Source organism: Sapajus apella, unplaced genomic scaffold (genome assembly GCF_009761245.1).
Source record: "Sapajus apella isolate SASKATOON/1434 unplaced genomic scaffold, GSC_monkey_1.0 scaffold65, whole genome shotgun sequence".
NCBI classification, from domain to species: domain Eukaryota; kingdom Metazoa; phylum Chordata; class Mammalia; order Primates; family Cebidae; genus Sapajus; species Sapajus apella.
This window is the reverse complement of record NW_022437005.1, coordinates 4,296,680-4,315,177: the sequence shown is the minus strand read 5'-3', so window position 1 is coordinate 4,315,177 and position 18,498 is coordinate 4,296,680. Positions and strand designations below refer to the sequence as shown.

Below are 18,498 nucleotides of genomic sequence, written 5' to 3'. Positions count from 1 at the left end.
GGTGAGGTCTGTCTCTTAGGGGAGGAGGGGTATGGATTTTCTTACAGCGTGTCCTTGCCCGCAGACAACAACTCTGGAACAAGCTATTAAAAGTGCCCATGAGTGTTATGACGATGAGATTCAGCTTTATAACGAGCAGATTGAGACACTGCGCAAGGAGATTGAGGAGACGGAGCGGGTCCTGGAGAAGTCTTCTTATGACTGCCGGCAGCTGGCGGTCGCCCAGCAAACCCTGAAGAATGAGCTGGACCGGTACCATCGTATCATCGAGATTGAAGGCAACAGGTGAGAGTGTGTCTTCCCTGTCCCGGCCACTTCGTCCTTCCACAACTCTTTGTTGAGTGCCTACTGTGTGCCAGGCACAGTTCTAGGCAGTGGGCATATGGCAGGGAAAGAAACACAAAAATTCCTGACCCCATGGGTGCTGGAAAACTAATAAGGGAGACAGAGGATGAAGGTATAACCAGTGCTAAGGAGGAAGTTCTAGCAGGGAGGAGAGTGGTGGCAACAGGGATGATGGGGGAATGCTTGCAATTTTAAGTAGGATGGTCAGAAAAGCCCTCACTGAGAAGTCTGTGTTTTGCCCATAGGCCTCTGGGGACATAAGTGTCCCAGCAGGTGGGATGCCCAGGAGTATTTAATGAGGTGCTGCAGGTGAGTTGCCTGGCACAGAGCCTGGCACTCGAGGGCACTCAGAGGTGTTGATGGTGCTCCTGCTGCCACCCTCATGATTCTTAGCACCTCGCTGGGTCAGTCTGTGGCTGTCACTACTTGGCTGTCTGGTCTCCTCCATAGTGTAGCTGTGACTCGATCCCTAGTCACTTGAAGACAGCTGGAAAATTCTCTCTCTCTCTCTCCAGTTATTTCCATATTCTTAGGTGCAGTGCAGTGATTTTCCAGAGAACAGGTTGGGAATTAATTTGTGATTCTTCACTTCAGTCTTGCTAATTTCCTGGGTTTAGACTGAATGAAAAGAGAAGCCCCACAACTGAGGTCCCCACCTCCTCCCTTCGCCCCGGGTGCTCCGTCTGGGCTGTGAGTACCCGAATGCTTGGCAGGAAAAGCAGGATCACATTTTTCTGTCTCCAGTGCCGGTCAGTGTATCTGGCATGATTCCAAATTACATTTATGTCACAGTGAACACTTTCTGCACACATCTACAAGAATAAATCTGGAACTGGCATTTAAATGACTTTGTAAACATTTTTGTTTTAGGGACAGGGCTTCACAGAATGATGGCTGGATACCTCTTTTATTTGTCTATAAGTTCTGATTTTGGTCTAATTTTAAATTGGTAGAAATGTTGCAAGAATAGAACAGGAAACCCCTGGATACTCCAGATTCATCAATTGTTTATATTTTACCTCAATTGCTTTATCACTTTTTCTCTATTTATACACACACACACACGCACACACGCACGTGTATATATACAGATAAGTTGGAGATATCATGTCCTATTTGCTCTAAATACTTCACCCTGGGTTGGACACTCTAATTAAAAAAATAAAAAAGGCAAAAGAAAAATACTGTCTAATGGAGAAGTGACATTTTTAGATTATAAGCAATCCCCACTTTATAATTTTTTATAGGTATGTTTCACAGTTTATGACTTGAGCTCATAGAAATGCTTGTTTCCTTTATGTCCTCATCCAGTTTGTAAATGTGTATATGGCTGTCTGTTTAGAATGATATCTAATTCATAAGCAGTTTGGTCTAGAGAAAGCTTTTTTTTCATTTTGCTCAACATTAATGAGAGTTGCTCTTGCCCCCGACCATCTGTTTGGCTTGTTCTTACTGGTTCTTTCTGCCAGGCTGAGCTCTGCCTTCAATGAAACTCCAATTCCCCTGTTCACCCTGAGCCATGGAGTCTCTCTCAGCACTGGACCCAGTGGGAAAGGTAACGCTTCCCAACTCTGGACTTCTGTTTGTTTTCTGTCTTGAAAAAAACCAGGCGGCTTTCTTCCTGACTTTAACATTCATGCTTGCTTCTGATCCATCTGGAAATTAAATGCTTTTATGTGAGGGGGGACTCCTTCCCACTCTCTGCTTGCTAGGTGACTGAGCTGAGAAGTTTATAAGGAGAAAAATCGACTGGGGGTCTAGGCTACGTTGGACATGCCAACCCTAACGTGAGGCATTTATTTTGTACTTTTATATTTGTTTTATGTTTTGACAGCAATAACTTTTGCAACACAAGGCATTTAATGAGGGGAAAAGTACAACTCAGTATTCACTTCTTGTTCCTCACTTTGGCAGTAAGTGAACATTGGATTGCATTCCACCAGCTCCCCATGATAAATCAACGGGTTTGTGCCAATGCGTGCAACATGGTGTCCAGTGCAGAGTAGCTGCTTGGTCATTGCTCATTCTCCCCTCCCTTAAACCAGGCAGGAACAGCTTGACTGGCAAATGTGCCTTCTGCCTTCAACATTTGATCTGTGAGACCTCACCTCACATAGAAATCTCCCAGTTCTGAACAAGCCCAGCATTTGGGGAGAATAAGAGAAGGTGATAATGTGGATACTCATGCCTATAGGGCCTTGAAATTCTTATTTCCCAGACAACTCAGAAGGCTTTGTGGAAATGGTGTTCCAGAGTCAACGTGGTTGAAAGGGAGCAGCTGGATGCTCAGGGCCAGGTCTGCAGGCGTGCAGCCCTGCACAGAGCTCGCTCTCAGAAAGGTCCCAGCTTGGCTTTCTGCTCTGCTAATGCTGTTCTGAAATTCTTAATAATTTGGAGGCAGGGCTCTTGCGGTTTTTTTGACACCAGGCCCTGAGATTCTGTGCAGTCCTGTAAGCACCTCCTCCTCGCACAGCAGCTCCCAGCAGTTTTCCTGTGCCCTGTCCCCCTCTGCATCCCCTGCTCCTGTGGCTTTGGGACTCGTGTCTGCTGTTGCCAGCTCACCTGGCTCTCTGCATTGTGAGTCAGCCGTGCTTGATGCCCGTGCTTGGTCTCTCTTGCCCAGTGGTTACCAGTGGCAAGGGACGCAGGGGATGACTTTTGGGCTGAAAAAATTCAAAATTCACCATGTGGGTGGAGCTGGGAAGTCTCACAGATTATGCCAGGTGAGATTTTCGGGTGTTTTCTTCACTTTTAGTGTTTTCTTTCAGCTAGTCTGGAAGCAGGAGGATGCGCTTGGGGTCAGGGTATTACCATCGTTTCTGAATTTCATAGTATCACTTCCACTCTTGGCCTGGGAGGAAGGGGAGGCTGGTCACAGCTGGGTGGGATTTATCTAGCTTGAACTAAATATAGAATGGGGTAGATCCACCGTGGTTGGGTTCCAAACCCAGGCCCAGGGCTACCTGTGCATATCAGAAGCCCCCAGGTAGCTCTGCCATCTTTGAGGAAGTCAGAGGAAAGAATAACTTTGGGGAATGGGCTTCTGTGGATCCAAGTGTCTGCTGTGAGCTCAGCGGGGCTGCAGTGGGAACAGGGGCGAGGGCTCCCACCGAATGTCAGGACAATGGCTTGCGTGCGTTGCTAGGTTCTGCCTGTGTGGTGGTGAACTGTGGGTGTCAGAACAGGGAGCACCTTCTCTCTGGAAGCCCAAAGGCATCCAGTGGCTTGTCCAGAGTCGCCCAGCTGGTGTGCAGAGCTGGACCTCAGCCTGGGCCATGGAGCAGCAAAGCCAGGGCCTTTCTTCCATTGCTTCTGCTCCATATGAGGGAAGCCCACCCTAGTACTATAGGCGTTTATTTCTAACCAGCACCTTTTCTTTCTCTCTCAATGACAATTATACTTGACTTTCTGCCTGTGTGTTTTCCCAGATCTTACCAGGGCTCTGCAGGATATAACAGCAGCAAAACCAAGACAAAAAGTCCTCCCCAAGAATGTTCCAAGGAGAAAGGAGATTATAGCCAAAGACAAAAGCAATGGAACTCTGGAAGATGCACCATTAAAAGGCTTGGAAGACACAAAGCTGGTCCAGGTAGTACTTAAAGAGGAAAGTGAATCTAAGTTTGAATCAGAAAGTAAAGAAGCAAGTCCCCTGACACAACAAGGGGCTCTGGAGGATGTGCCAGATGGAGCGCAGATAAGCAAAGGCTTTGGGAAAATGTACAGGATGGTCAAGGAGAAAGTGAAATCCCCCAAAGAGCCCGAGACCCCCACTGAGCTCTACACCAAAGAGCGGCACGTGCTGGTCACAGGGGATGCCAGTTACGTGGACCCTGGGTTCTGTGTCTCCTCCGTCGCAGCCAAAGGTGGGGTGGCTGTTTCCATCGCGGAAGAGTCTGTGCTTTATGAAGGCCAGGTGGAGCCCTCTCCCGAGCCACCCAAGCCCCCTTTAGAGAATGGGCAGGTGGGCCTGCAGGAGAAAGAAGATGGACAGCCAGTTGGCCAGCAGCCTGTAGACAAGGAGATTGAGCCAGAAGGCACAGAGCTGGAAGGCCCGGAGGAGAAACGCGAGGGTGAGGAGCAGGATGAGGGGTATGGGAGACCCTGTCCCGAGGTCACACCTGGTGCAGAGGAACCGTCTATACCCCAGCCTCCAGGCCCTCCCAGGGCTTTGGCCTATAAGACAGTGGAAGTGGTAGAATCCATCGAGAAGATTTCCACGGAGAGCATTCAGACGTATGAAGAAACCGCTGTGATCGTGGAGACCGTGATTGGAAAGACCAAGTCAGACAAGAAGACATTGGGAGAGAAGGGCTCTTAAAATGCCCAGGTTTAATGGAGAAAATGTCTTTGGGGCCACTGTAGGGGTAATGCTTTGATAATTTAGAGCAAATGATAAAAGGGTGAGGGTTACTGTTTGGATTAGACCATAGTTGACCCATCTGGCATTGCCAATGAAGCCTTCATTAAAACGTTTTCTTTGCTTGCACATCCTTTGTCTAATTAATAGGGACCTTGGGAAGGTAAGTGGGTCAGCTTCACTGAGGACAAGGATGCTGTGTTAAGTGGCCACCAACTGTCCTCATTTAGGAAAGAGATATGCTCTTCATCCTGGTTCGTACGTTTCATTAGAGACTCAGATAGCGTCTGGCTTTCACACAGAAACACGCTGGTTGATGACATTGGCTCATCTTCATTCCGTTTCAAGCACAAGTGCATGCTTATGTGGATGAGTGTTTTGTTAGAGATGAAATGATGAAAGGCATTTGTTTTAGTGTGGATTCCCCCAGAAGCTAATCCCAAAGCAGAGAACGTGAGGCTTCACTGGAGTATGAATTTAGGATGCACAAGCAGGAGACTGGGGAAGACAGGAAAGAGAAAGCCACTAATAAGGTTCATGTTACCAAATCAGCTCCTGCTGAGGGCCACTGAAGAACTCTGGGAGACAGCTTAGATCATGCGCCTCAGTCAGCCTCCCAGAGGGGTGAGGGAGCTGGGGTATTAATCCACCAACTCCTGGCAGCCAGTGGGAGGTGTGTTCTAGGTGGCCAAGAAAGCTCTCAGGCAGACGTCTAGGTGCTGGCATTTGGAAGTCAGGTCTGGATATACATGGAAGGCAGGGCACCAGTGTCATCTGCCACCATATATGTACCAAGTGTACTTGGTATGAGATACTTAAACTTTTCTCACTCAGAGATTGCAATTCTAGGTCAGGTTTCAAGATGCAAAATCAAGTGTCACTGGGTAAGTTCCTTATTTAGAAGTGAGTTAATTAGTCCAGGAAGCATTTATTGAACATGTACTATGCACCTGACAGTGTGCTGTGCCATTAAGGGGCGATTTTTCAGATTTATCAATGCCCTCAATGGCCATAATAGAGCTGTGGCACACATGAGTGTGTATGTTTTTGTGCGTTCACTCACACACGCACATGCCATGCTGGCACTTACTGTGTTACATCCTAAAACATAGAAATTACTCAGAATCAGAAACTTTACACAAATTTCTATGTTGCCCTCCAGTATCTACCTTTCCACTCGCAGTCCAAAAATAAGTTTATATCAATTAAAAAATCTCCTTCCCTGTGTAGCTTCTCCAAAATACAATAAGGGAACTGAGGAAATGTGTTCGAAGGGGTTATAGTATCAGCCAATAAAAAGCATCTGGTAAGACAACTACACGTTATTAGAGGAAATTGAGAGCCACAAATTACATTCTGTTATTTCTTGGTTACAAATAATAGAATACTAAATGGAGTCAACTTTCCTTTCTATGTAGAGCTTTCGACAATCTTGTTCCAAATTCATCTGAAGTTTGGATTTCAAGAAAGAATTAGGCTTTTGTTGTTTTTTCTAAAAGATGAATGGGGAACCCACTCCACTGAGTTTTGAAATACTTGTAACTTGAAAGCTTAAGGGAGAATGATGGAACCCATTAGCTGGAGCTCAGGCTGCATGAGGCTTTGGGCCTGTGTGTCTATTACCTTTAGCATTAACAGCTACTGCAAAGCCTTTCTTTTTCTCCTTGGGTCTTTTTATTTTCTGGACTATGTGTTCAGTTTATATTATTTAAAAAGGCAGGGGGTATTGCTTTGGAGAGAAAGGTCATTTTTATATTCAATCGGTCAAGAAAAATTGGATTGGGATCTGTTCTGTGCCAGGCACGGTCCTGGTCACTGGGAGACGGCAAGGAACAGTGAGACATGCTCCTGCTCTCACAGATGTGATGCTCTAGTGGGGGAGGAAGGAACCGCCATGCAAGCAGGTAGCGAAGAGAAAGTCAGAGACTGTACCATGAAGGGACTCAGCTGGCGCGACCTGCTAGAGTGATGGAGGGGGTCTAGTTTGGATTGGGTGCTAAGGGAAGACCCTGTGAAGGGGTGACATGGGACCTGAATGACAACATGGGGCATCACATACAGAGCTGAGGGCAGAGCATTTCAGGCAGAGAGAGCTGCAAGTGCAAAGGCCCTGGGGCAGGAACGAACTTGGCCTGTTCCAGGAGACATAAAGGGGACTGCAGGGGACAATGGAAGGAGGTAAGGTCAGGGTAGGAGGCAGGGACCAGGTAAGCACCATTGCCTGGCAGGCGCACCTCAGCCTGCAGGTTGAGCCCATGCTGTGAAATGTGGGGCTGGCTGCAGTGCACACTTTGGGGCCTAGTCAGGCTCTTTGTCTATGCAGCGGTCCCAGGGATTTGACCCACTTGCTCATTTTCTTGACACGATGTTGTCCCAGCCTGGTTCTGTTTTCTCCTGTAAAGCTACAGAATGGGTTTATTTCCTGGCTTTCTCTCTCCCCAGGGTCTTTGAAATACGCATGAAACCTTTGGTTTTATAAAGAGTTTCTTGTTAGTAACATGGGCTCAGAGCAGGCCTCCTGATAGCATCCATGGCAGGGTCTCGATCTCCTCTTCCCTGAGGCAGCTTCAGGTCTGTTGGGAGCAAGACTCTCCCAGGCTGCCGGCTCCAGACTGCAGCTATGCGGCCCCTGCCCCACTCTTCTTCCCAGAACTTGAGTCAATGACCCATCGCTGCTGTTGTGTTAGCCACCTCGTGTCTCACCAGGTCCCCCAACTCTTGCTGTTCTGGTTCATGGCTTCTCACGGCAGGCACACGTGACTCTGCCTTAGAGTTTCCTGTGGCCACAGGCGCATGCTTGGTCCATACACTGGGCAGACCGGTTGTCCTGGGGAGTCCATGCTCCCGGGAGCAGCCCTCAATCAACGGTGGACAGAACCTGGAGGAGCAGGTCTCTCTCACCCTAGCTCTCTCACGCCACTGTTAGGGTAACTTTTAGGCATCTTCTACACATTCTCTTGGAGATCTGCAGTGGGTTTGACCCTCAGATGCCTGTGAAGAGAAGCACTTAGCGATGCCCCCTGCACTGGCCTCCTTGTCCTGTCTTGCGTTCCTCCTCATCAAAATATAGATGCTTCCTTTCACAGAAGACAGCACGTGAACATCTGCCACTCCTACCTCCTGCTCCTCAGGCGACAGCTCTGATTTTGTATTGAGTAGCCGCTCTTCCCACACTGGAAAAGGCCTAATGTATCAAAATACCCTGCCTTCCTCTGGCCTCAGGGTGGGTCAGTGACCCAGACCAGCAATCAGATCCACCCTCAATGAAATTAGATATCTGAGTCCAATATAGCTAAGGCTGCAAGTGCTGGCACTTGTCCCCTGTGGGGGGCGTTCTGGCAAGCTCACCTACCAATCCTCGCAGCGTTTCTGGGTCCCCAGCCTTGCTCCAATCACTTTCTTTTTTTTTTTTTTTTTTTTTTTTGAGACGGAGTTTCGCTCTTGTTACCCAGGCTGGAGTGCAATGGCGCGATCTCGGCTCACCGCAACCTCCGCCTGCTGGGTTCAGTTAATTCTCCTGCCTCCGCCTCCTGAGTAGCTGGGATTACAGGCACGCGCCACCATGCCCAGCTAATTTTTTGTATTTTTAGTAGAGATGGGGTTTCACCATGTTAACCAGGATGGTCTCGATGACGGGGTTTCACCATGTTAACCAGGATGGTCTCGATCTCTTGACCTCGTGATCCACCCGCCTTTCTTTTAGGATGGTGTTGGCCAGTTCTTCAGGCCTGAGGGCTTTTGACATACTGCTTACTTGTTTCCACTAGTTAGAGTTGTTTTCTTTGCTTGTAACCCCAGAGACCCCAAAGATAATGCTAATTAATAAGGTTGGTATCAATAGATAACTTAAGGAGGTCTGGATTAAGTTGGGTTGCCCCCAGAGCTGACCCTGAGAAAGGTCTTGGGTGCAGGCGGTTTGTTAGGGTGGTGTTGCCGGAAGCTTGGCTTGCTAGTTAGTACGCTCCTGTCTCTGGCTTCAAACCTGTCCCTCTCTACCCCGTAGTCTGGGACTCTGCAGCCAGCTCCTGCTTAGCCAGCTGCTCCCTGGGAGGTGCTGTTAGAGGGGAGCTGGGGCTAGGCTGAAAGGCTGGAGGAGGGAGAATCCACTCCTTCCCTTTTGTTTGCTTTCTGCTCTTGTCCATATCACCCCAGCAATCCTTCTACGGTCTGAATGTTTATGTCCCCTGCAAATCCATATGTTGAAGCCCTTACGCCCAAGGTGAAGGTATTAGGAAATGGGGCCTTTGGGAGGTGATTAGGTCATAGGGCAGAGCCCATGTGAACCAGATTGGTGCCCTTATGAAAGAGACCCCAGAGACCCCCCTCACCCCTTCTAGCATGTGAGTTCCGAGAGAGCAGGTGCCGTCTATGAACCAGGAAGTGGGTCTTTGCCAGACACTGAATTCGCTGGCACCTTGATTTCAGATTTCCCAGCCTCCTGAACAGTGAGAGATAAATTTTTGTGGTTTATAACGTACCCAATCTATGACATTCTGTTACAGCAGCCCAAACGGACTGAGAGCTTCTTCACCCTGGTGGTGGCAATTCCTTCCTGCAGCAGCAGCTGCATCCAATTTTCCATTTTCCCGGCACTTGGAGGACCAGCCTCAATGCAGTCTCTGCAGAGATGCCCGCACTAGTCTGCTGATGCCCCTGCTTGGTCTGGGTCCCAGCACGCTCCCACCTCTGAGACTTCCAAGTTATATTAATTCTAACTCTTAGGTGGTAGCTAGCTACTTCTTGAAGTTCTGCTGACCAGAAGTCCACTAGGCACTTGTATTTCATGACCAGCCCCACACCACCTGCTTAGGGAGAACCCTAAGGCCTGTGAGTGTTGGTTTTACCAGGAAAGAACTGCATGGGTTTCTATGAGAGAGCTAGCGGTCCTGAGGAAAACCTGGGAGTGAACCAGCTCCTGCGTGGTTTCTTTAGTCTTTTGCCCTCGTGTACCTGTACCCAGGTCAGATGACCGATGTGCTCATTGGGACCACTACAGACCTCCACCTGAGTGTCCTCTGGCTTCACCCAGCCAGGTCTAACTCACCGTCTTTCGGGTCCTAACACATGCACTTGTGCTCCACCTCCAGCACTGTGGGAAGCTGAGGCAGGCTGGGCTGCCATGGATGCTTTAGGATCCTGCCCAGGCCAGGAGTGCATCTTCATGGTGTGAGCCCCAGCTCCCACAAATGAACTTTTTGGACCACATGATACTTTTAATTTCTTTTTCTTTTAAAATTAACTAGGTAACAATTGTTTATACTAATTTGATGGTGCTTTGTATTAAATTCTCTCTGTTAAAACCATTGGTGTGGTTTTTGTCTCCTGACTGGAGAGGAAGAGGCATGAGATGGGGAAGGGACATGTCCACACAGGGGCATTAATGAGCTGGCCACCACTGTGGGCAGCTGGGGCTCCATCCCACTGAGGAGCCTTCAAGAGAGTGGGTAGAACATGTTCAAATTGTTCCAAGCAGGAGACGAGGAAGCTGAGTTTTCCCTCCACCAGTGATCCATCCCATTCTTCTCAGGAGAGGGTGGCCTGGGGGCATTGATGCCCTAGCATTTCTGGCCTGCTCCAAATGAGGTATGGTGCATCTTGGCATCTGGGCAGAGATAAAATGGCCTTTGGCATGCATAGGAACTGTCTAGAGATGACCTTTAGGTGGGCCAAGGAGATACAGGGCAGAGGTTGGCAAACTTTTTCTGTAAAGGGCCAGATTGCAGGCCTCACAGCCTCTGCTGTAACTACTCAGCTCTGCTGTGGTAGCATGAAGTCAGCCACAGACAGCACAACAGCAAACAAGCACAGTTGTTTCCAACAACACTGTATTTACAAAAGCAGGCTGCGTGCTGGGTTTGGTCCATGGGCTGTAGTTTACAGACTCTCTGATACAGAGGATGCACCAACAGGGTCTGCCGCTAACTTCAGTTAATGTCTTAGAAGACACTTGTAACCTGGTGTCACTACCTGTCTCTTCCTTCCATCTTCATGTCGGGAAATTCCATTTAGTTCTCTCCTTGACTTTAAGCTTATGAGGAAGATCTGGCTGGGCACAGTGGCTCACACCTGTAATCCCAACACTTTGGGAGGTTGAGGCAGGCAGATCACCTGAGGTCAGGAGTTCGACAGCAGCCCAGCCAACAGGGCGCAGTGGCTCACACCTGTAATCCCAGCAGTTTGGGAGGTTGAGGCAGGAGGATCACCTGAGGTCAGGAGTTCGACACCAGCCCTATCTCTACTACAAATATTAAAAAAAAAAAAAATTAGCCAGGCATGGTGGCACACATGCGTAATCCCGGCTGCTAGGGAGGCCAAGGCAGGAGAATTGCTTGAACCTGGGAGGCAGAGATTGTGGTGAGGCCAGATCACGCCACTGCACTCCAGCGTGGGTGACAGAGTGAGACTGCTTCTCAAAATTAAAAAAAAAAAAAAGAAAGAAAAAGAAAAAGAAGAAAAAAAAGAAAATCTTCAAGCAGCCATTCCTATCAAGTTTATCCTAACATTTTTCTAACATAGATTTGTAGTTAGGACACCGCTGGTGAATGAAGTCACCACAAAACTCACATGATATTTGGCACATTGATGATTGGTATCTTGATTGATAGAATGCTTGACTCCATTTTCTCAGGCATGAATAAAAGCAAACAAACAACATGAAAAGCCACACTGACTTACGTTGTATTCAAACAGAGTTTTTGAGTTGAGACTTATTCTATCAGAAGATCCATTCCTGTTCAACTCCACTGGGTTGGTGCCCTCACCAGCCACACCTGCCCCTTTACCCGCGTGCTTGGCTTGCATCCTTGTGACCAGGAGCTTGCCAAGTGGCTTACCTGTCACCTGTGGCCTATCAGTGGTCTTAGGACATGGCGCCAGAAAAGAAAAAGACAAATTTTAGCCTCTTCCCTTCATCCAGTTGGAGTAGTCCATGAGACGTCCTCTTGGATTCAGAAGGACATCTCTGAGGGTGTTGTGAGTGGCACACCCCATGTCGGGATGGGGAGGGCAGGTTGGCCCCAAGCCTCCTGGGTGGAAATCAGTAACAGCTGACATTAGGCATAAGGAATTACCAGCCTTATTTGGCTCTTCTGGCATCTGAAACTCTGTGAGCTGAGATTTCTAGTTGCGTTCCCACCACATCCCAACCCAAGCCATTCATGGCTGAGCATTAAAAATGTAACAACAGAATCTTTAGCGTTTTAGGCCAACTGCATTCCTCACCTGAGATCATCCCATTCCCAGGTTCACAAACATGACTCACTTCTCAGTTCTAAGAGAAAAATGAAGCCAGCATGTTGGCTTGGAGAATTTTTACCCCAGGTTCTCAGGCTTTGATTCCAGGTCCCTTATAAATCCAAAACCAAATTCGATCAGGGTTTTCTGAAGCCAAGGAAAGAGTTCAACTAAATGCACAAGAGACTAATGGAAAAACTCAAGTACTAGCTGATTAATTTACAATGCAAAGAGAAGTTGTTGCTTTCTGTAGATCTAGCTGCTTGTATCATTTATGCTGGTGTTAATATTTTCTCCGGAAGCTGAATAAGGCAGGAGGAGGCTGTGGGTGAGCTTGCAATGGGACCACTGGCAGGTGGCGGTGTTTTAATGCACTCCCTCTGAGGGTGGCTCTCCCAATGCATTGGCCTCTATCCCTTGATAGACTTCAGCTCTTCAGGGACTAGAATTCTCCCTTATGTCAGCCTTCATGGTTCCCTGCCGTGAAAGCTGCCAGACACTCTTCCAGCTTTGGTCGGCCTGGCTCTTATTATAAGCTCCCATGTGCTGAATGCTCTCCGTCCTTGTACTTTATCTGTTGACTCATTCCTTCTTTGGAGACAAAGAACCACCCTGGCTGGCCACAACTGAACCACCTAGTAGCCTAGGAGACACTGTGTCTCTGGCATTTCACACTGTTAGAATTTTAAGGACCCCTATCTCTCTCCCACCACCACTATCCTTCATCTTCCCATTTTGCTTTTTAAAAATGCCTACCAAATTAAACTTTTTGCATCTAATACTTTAGCTATGAGATCACCATTTCCCCTAATTCAACACTTCTTTCTCTCTCAACTGTATGTGTCCGGAAGGACTTATGTGTCCTGAAGGTCTTGCACTGCGTGGTTTTTATATTATCACTCCAAACAAATGCACTGATCACATGAAAGCCACGCGTTAACTTATAGTGATAATAATGAAGACATAGGGTAGTAACGCCATAAGAATTTTTTTTTTTTTTTTTTTAGAGTGAGTCTCGCTCTATCACCAGGCTGGAGTGCAGTGGCGCAATCTCAGCTCACCGAAACCTCCGCCTCCCGGGTTCAAGCGATTCTCCTGCCTTGGTCTCCTGAATAGCTGGGATTACAGGCATCCACCACTACGCCCAGCTAATTTTTGCATTTTTAGTAGAGAAAGGGTTTCACCATGTTGGCCAGGATGGTCTCAATCTCCTGACCTTATGAGTCGCCCGCCTTGGCCTCCCAAAGTGCTGGGATTACAGGCATGAGCCACTGCGCCCGGCCAAGAATTTTTTAAAACAATTTTTTAAACATAATCTTTTGGAAATCAATCTTTAGCAGAAGTATTGAAAAGGAGTGCTTCAGGATCACTAGATCAAACCTTCGGCCTTATATCCCCCATTGTCTGCTTTTAGTAATAGACTCTATTTATTTATTTATTTATTTTTGGGACAGCGTCTTACTCTGTCACCTAGGTTGGAGTGCAGTGGTATGACTATGGCTCACTGCAGTTTCCACCTCCCGAGCTCAAGCTAGCTTCGCACCTCAGCCTCCCAAGTAGCTGGTACTACAGGCACATGCCACCATGCCCAGCTAATACGATTTTAATAATTGAGTTTAAGTGTTATATCAGAGGACACAATTATAAATTGTTTTTATAATGAAATTTGGTAAATATAGTATATAAATATTTAATGAATAATTATGATGATCTTCTTCTAGAATAGTCTGTGGTCTCATGGGGTAAGATACAGCCAGTTTGTAATAATGTTCATGGTACTATCCATGAAGAGTGATTGCCATGTTAAATCGGTGCTTAAGAGTATGTTTTAAGGGAATGTCAAGCACTCTCTATGGTAGAGACTCTAATATTCCGTTAGTTGTCACACATTTCCCAGTTGGTTTGAATTTCGCCGTGGCTATTGACCAGGACTGGCCAGTGGTGCATGTGTCTCCTTCAGGCTCAATATAGGAGTGGATGAATGTCCTTTTTGGGTTCTCTTCTGCATGGCGATTATAGCAGTCTTGTATTATGATTACAAACCATAAGGCTGAAGCAGCCTGGATCCTGAGTCACTGCATGGAGGTGTGTGACCTTGGGAGTCCCTGAACCTTCACTGGAACTTGTCTGGATGATAAATAAACCTTTGTTGTATTAAACCACTAATACAGGTTTTGAGGCTGTTATTATAGTGTAACTTAGTCTAGCCCGATTAATATGTCTTAGAATAGTGTTTTTAAAAGATATTTGACCATCACCCACAATGAAAAATGTATTTTACATTGTGAGCCAGTACACACACTCAGACACACATTATGTGTACACACACACATCTGAAACAAATATTTCAGGAAACAATACTTATCCTTAATATGCATGATCTATCCTATCCTATCCTATGATTTTCTTCTCTCCTACTGTATTCTAAGCTATTTTATTAAAAACTGACTTCCTAAATTGATTTGAAAATCCACTAATGGCTGTAACTAGAGTTTGAAAAATACTGCTGTAGATCATAATTTGTGTATGATTTATATGCTAATTATAAGTCTTTTATGCATTCTTATTAAAGCAGGCTCTTTAGATCTCTCTTTGGCAATTTTTAAATTAGCTGTCCCTAGAAAGGATGAAAGTATTTTCATGTATGATATAGCACATCTCACATAATTTCTGGAAGGTCGCGTTTTATTGTTGAGCCTCCTAATTTACAACATTCTTTTGAAATTTGCTTATAAAATTTTGTCACAGGGAGCAACAATGTTAACTCAATTAATCATTATTCACTTATTTTCATTTTTTAAAATAAATGACTATAAATAACTGTCTCTTGCATTAGGATCAGGGATATCATAAAAACATCACCAGCAAGATATATTTTAGTGTTAATACTGATGCAAAAAATGAAATAGAGACCAAATATTTATATATAGCACTATATATATTTTTATATATTGTATACTCATATCAAAACTTGCCATTTCTCTTAAGAAGCTGATAAGCTGCTTTCTAATTTTATAAATTATGCCACACCTGTGAAAATATGGACAACTATTTTATATTTTTGCTGCTATATAAGACATTTAATGTTTATACAGAGAGCTGCAAAATTACAGAAGTGATGTAATGGGAATTGATGAACATTTTCACCTGAATTTTCACTGGCCTTTTTCTTTAGCCAGAATCATCTTGATATTCTCTAAATATTCTTTTAGAGATGAATATGGTATGTTTCTTCAATAAATACACATACACACATTATTGGTATATGTGTATATACATTTATACAATTGTATGTATATATACACATATATACACACATGTATATAGTCTACATATGTATATATATTTCTGTGTGCACTTATACACACATGCACACATAATGTCCTTTGGTTTATTTTCAGACCATTAATGTGAAATGAATTTTCAATGATTTCCATTTATTTTGTTTCTTGAAATCTAAACTGGTTTAAAAAGACCTTTGCAACAAGTAATAAATTTCTTTTAAAAAATCATATTATTACACTTTAAAGCATGAGATAGAGAAGGTCACAAGGTGTTAGAGAAGACAGAAATCCATGCCAGTATGGGAGAAAAGAAAGCAAACGGGGTTTTCAGATTTCTCTCTTAAAGTGGCCGCCTTCAGGGAATTGAACCTAGTGCTCTGTGTTGCTGGCCTGAAGGAAAGGTGCTCCAGGCTAACCTCTGTGCTCCCAAGGGAAGGGAGATGGTGCCTGGAGAGGCTGAAGACACAGCATTTCTTGAGAATGGGTATGCCTTGGGGTTGGGGATGAGAAACCAATCTCTGAGTAGGTAAACAAAGTGACAACAGGTCACTTGGGTAATGTCTAGTTGGGAATGAAATAGTGACTTTTGGGATGGACCATAACCTTTGGGTTGCATGTTAAATGGTCTCATGGATTGCTTAGTTGCCGAGAAGGTAACAGTGTGCTTTCCTAACGGAGGTCTTCTCTGGCCTCCTTCAGGCCTCAGGTTCCTCTGGGATGAGTTGCATGGTCCTCTCTTGGCAGAAGAGGCTCCATACAACTGGAGAACCATGTGAAGATGGTGCTCGCAGCTTCAAGCGCACCCCTTCAACCTCCCATGACTTTCCCAGAACAGAGGCCATTTTCCCAACATGTCAATGACATCCAAATGTGGGGGAGTACGAGATTTCTCTCCCATTATATGATTTGGAAATCAAAGCCCACATCTATGTGTGTAAAGCTATATAAAAAAAACGCTCCTCTGTCTTCTCACTTAGATCAGATTAAGAAACCACAAAGTGACTTAGGAAAAGGGACATTCTTGTTTGAAAAGCTAGTAAACTACTCTTCACCAGATGTGTTGCCAGGCTTGTCTTCAATTTTTTTCTCTTTTGGATAGCTATGTGAGGAGCCCCAGAAAATTGGGGCCGGGATGAATGCTATACAAACAGAAAAATTGGGGCTGCTCTGGTGGATTTTAACATAAAGTAGCAGCTGGTGAGAGCACAGCCACGCTCTGTAAGTTTTATATTCACCATGCTGGCTGAGTAGAATGAATTATCTTGGCATTGGTGGTAAAATGTCCAGCACTTATGCTTCCTGGATCTCCTTCCCTATGCAGTGACTAGGGCTGTCTATGAATAGCATCTTTTGAATCATACCAACTTAACCTACGTCCCTGGCAAATCTCATTGAATACAAAACATTGCTCCCCAAAGGATTGACAACACAGTATTTCCTGTGCTTTCAGAGCTGTGGAGCTCACCCCCTGTCCTCAGCTTTGATTTTCTTGTTATGTAACAGCTCCTCATTTGAGGCCACGGACAATCGTTCTTGGAGTCACTGTATGTGGCTTTTAAAATGTGTTCTTTTCTCTTTTCAGAAATTAAAAAAGTTGAGGGGAAAGCTGTCCCAGTTTTGTCTGTAGAATATCACCCATTTGAATGACAGAAATAAAGAATTTAGAGTCACACATAGGACATGGATGTTGTTGGGAAGACTATATTTGGGGCATAGAGTAAAAAAGATTGTTTCCATTGTAATGAAAATAATCATTGACAGTGAGCAAAGCTTCAGACTAAGAAGATGGAATCGCCTGTATGGGAGATGGAATTGCTAGGTGCCTGCCTGAAACGTGGAGCGAGGACAGAGGCGGAGGCAGGGAGGGAGGACGCCGGGGAGGTGGATGAGCAGTGCTAGTTCTTGCCAAGAATGCTTTTCAGGCTTCTCTCCACGGCTTCGTCCAGCTCTTCCTCCAGCTCCTCTTTCTTGGACATGGCCAGCTTGGACTGGTAATCCCGCACCACCTGGTCGATGTACGGGGCGCTCTGAGTGCCGTGCAGCATCAGGGTCCACTCCTTCAGCACCCCCTTCTGGGGGGCGCTGCCGACAAACCCCAGCTCCAGGGTCCAGGTGCCTCGGGCGTCTTCCCCCCACGTGTGGGTGGTCATGAAAGGCCACTTGTCAAAGCCCACCTTGGAGTCGTCATCCCTCGGACGCCGGCTCAGCAAAATGGACTTGGTGCCCATCGGGGAGGTCATATTGATGTTCAGGTCTCCTCTCCTGGTTGCGTTGACCGTGATGACAGCCTGGACGTGCTCCAGGTAGCGGACGAAATTTTCCTTCCCCTCGCAGGCGTCGGTTGTGAGTGTCAGCACCAATTTGCCAGTGGATGGTATTTTCCTGAGGGCAGAGTGGAGAGGAGACAGGATAAGCAATGGTGGGTGCTCCTTACAAGGGATTTTGAGGGCAGCTTCAGGTAGCAGAAAGAGCAAGGGCTTTGGGCTTGATCAGACAGACCTGGGTTTAATTCCCACGCTGGCTGTGCCAGCCTGAGTAAGTTACTTATATCTTTTTTTTTTTTTTCTTTAGAGACAGGGTCTCACTCTGTTGCCCAGGCTGGAGTGCAGTGGTGTGATCTCAGCTCACTGCAATCTCCACCTCTTGGGTTCAAGTGATTCTCCTTCCTCAGCCTCCCCAGTAGCCAGAGTTACAGGCATGTGCCACCAACCCTAGCTAATTTTCTGTATTTTTAGTAGAGATGGGGTTTCACCATGTTGGCCAGGCTGGTCTTGAACTCCTGACCTTAAGTGATCTGCCTGTCTTGGCCTCCCAAAGTGCTAGAATTACAGGTGTGAGCCACTGTGCCCAGCTGTGAGCAAGTTACTTATGCTTGGATACTTCTGTGTGGAAGGAGAATGTAGCAGATGCTGTGATGCCTTTCCAGAGTCTCCTAAGTCCCCTCTGAGTTCACCTGCAGCTGAAGCTCCCTTGCACCCCCACTGCTTCCCACTTCAGGAATGAGAATCGTCCCGTGTTCCCCCTGGGCATCCTACCATCTCCACAGAAACCTGTGCAGCCTGTGTGCAGGGCAGCCCAAAAGTGTCAGGGATTTAACCTCTGAGGGGAAACTCTCTCCCAGCGATTGACAGGTTTTCACATCGGCTTCTCTATTACTCAGCGTGACAACTCAGTGTCCCTAGTGGGACTGAGCTCAGCTGCCCACAGTGGCAACTCGCTCATTAATGCATCCTTTATTGGCTTTTCTCCTCTTCCCTTATTTTACATCCCTACTTCCTC

The 18,498-nt window shown here is 46.2% G+C and overlaps 2 protein-coding genes across 3 annotated transcripts in view; one reads left to right on the top strand and one right to left on the bottom strand.

Annotated features, from left to right (window-relative positions):
• The window catches only part of BFSP1 (beaded filament structural protein 1), a 39,552-nt gene extending 34,721 nt beyond the window's left edge, over nucleotides 1–4,831 (top strand). The window contains exons 6-8 of the mRNA XM_032248045.1: nucleotides 65–285; nucleotides 1,815–1,900; nucleotides 3,774–4,831. Of these exons, the coding sequence (XP_032103936.1) occupies nucleotides 65–285; nucleotides 1,815–1,900; nucleotides 3,774–4,663 (1,197 nt within the window). The 3' untranslated portion in view covers nucleotides 4,664–4,831. The remainder of the gene's footprint in view (nucleotides 1–64; nucleotides 286–1,814; nucleotides 1,901–3,773) is intronic.
• A 9,771-nt stretch (nucleotides 4,832–14,602) lies between these two features.
• Nucleotides 14,603–18,498, bottom strand: part of PCSK2 (proprotein convertase subtilisin/kexin type 2) — a 244,114-nt gene continuing 240,218 nt past the window's right edge. The window contains exon 12 of one of the 2 annotated variants that reach the window (XM_032248043.1): nucleotides 14,603–17,601. In XM_032248043.1, the coding sequence (XP_032103934.1) occupies nucleotides 17,115–17,601 (487 nt within the window). In that variant the 3' untranslated portion in view covers nucleotides 14,603–17,114. The remainder of the gene's footprint in view (nucleotides 17,602–18,498) is intronic. The other variant, XM_032248044.1, reaches the window with a different exon arrangement.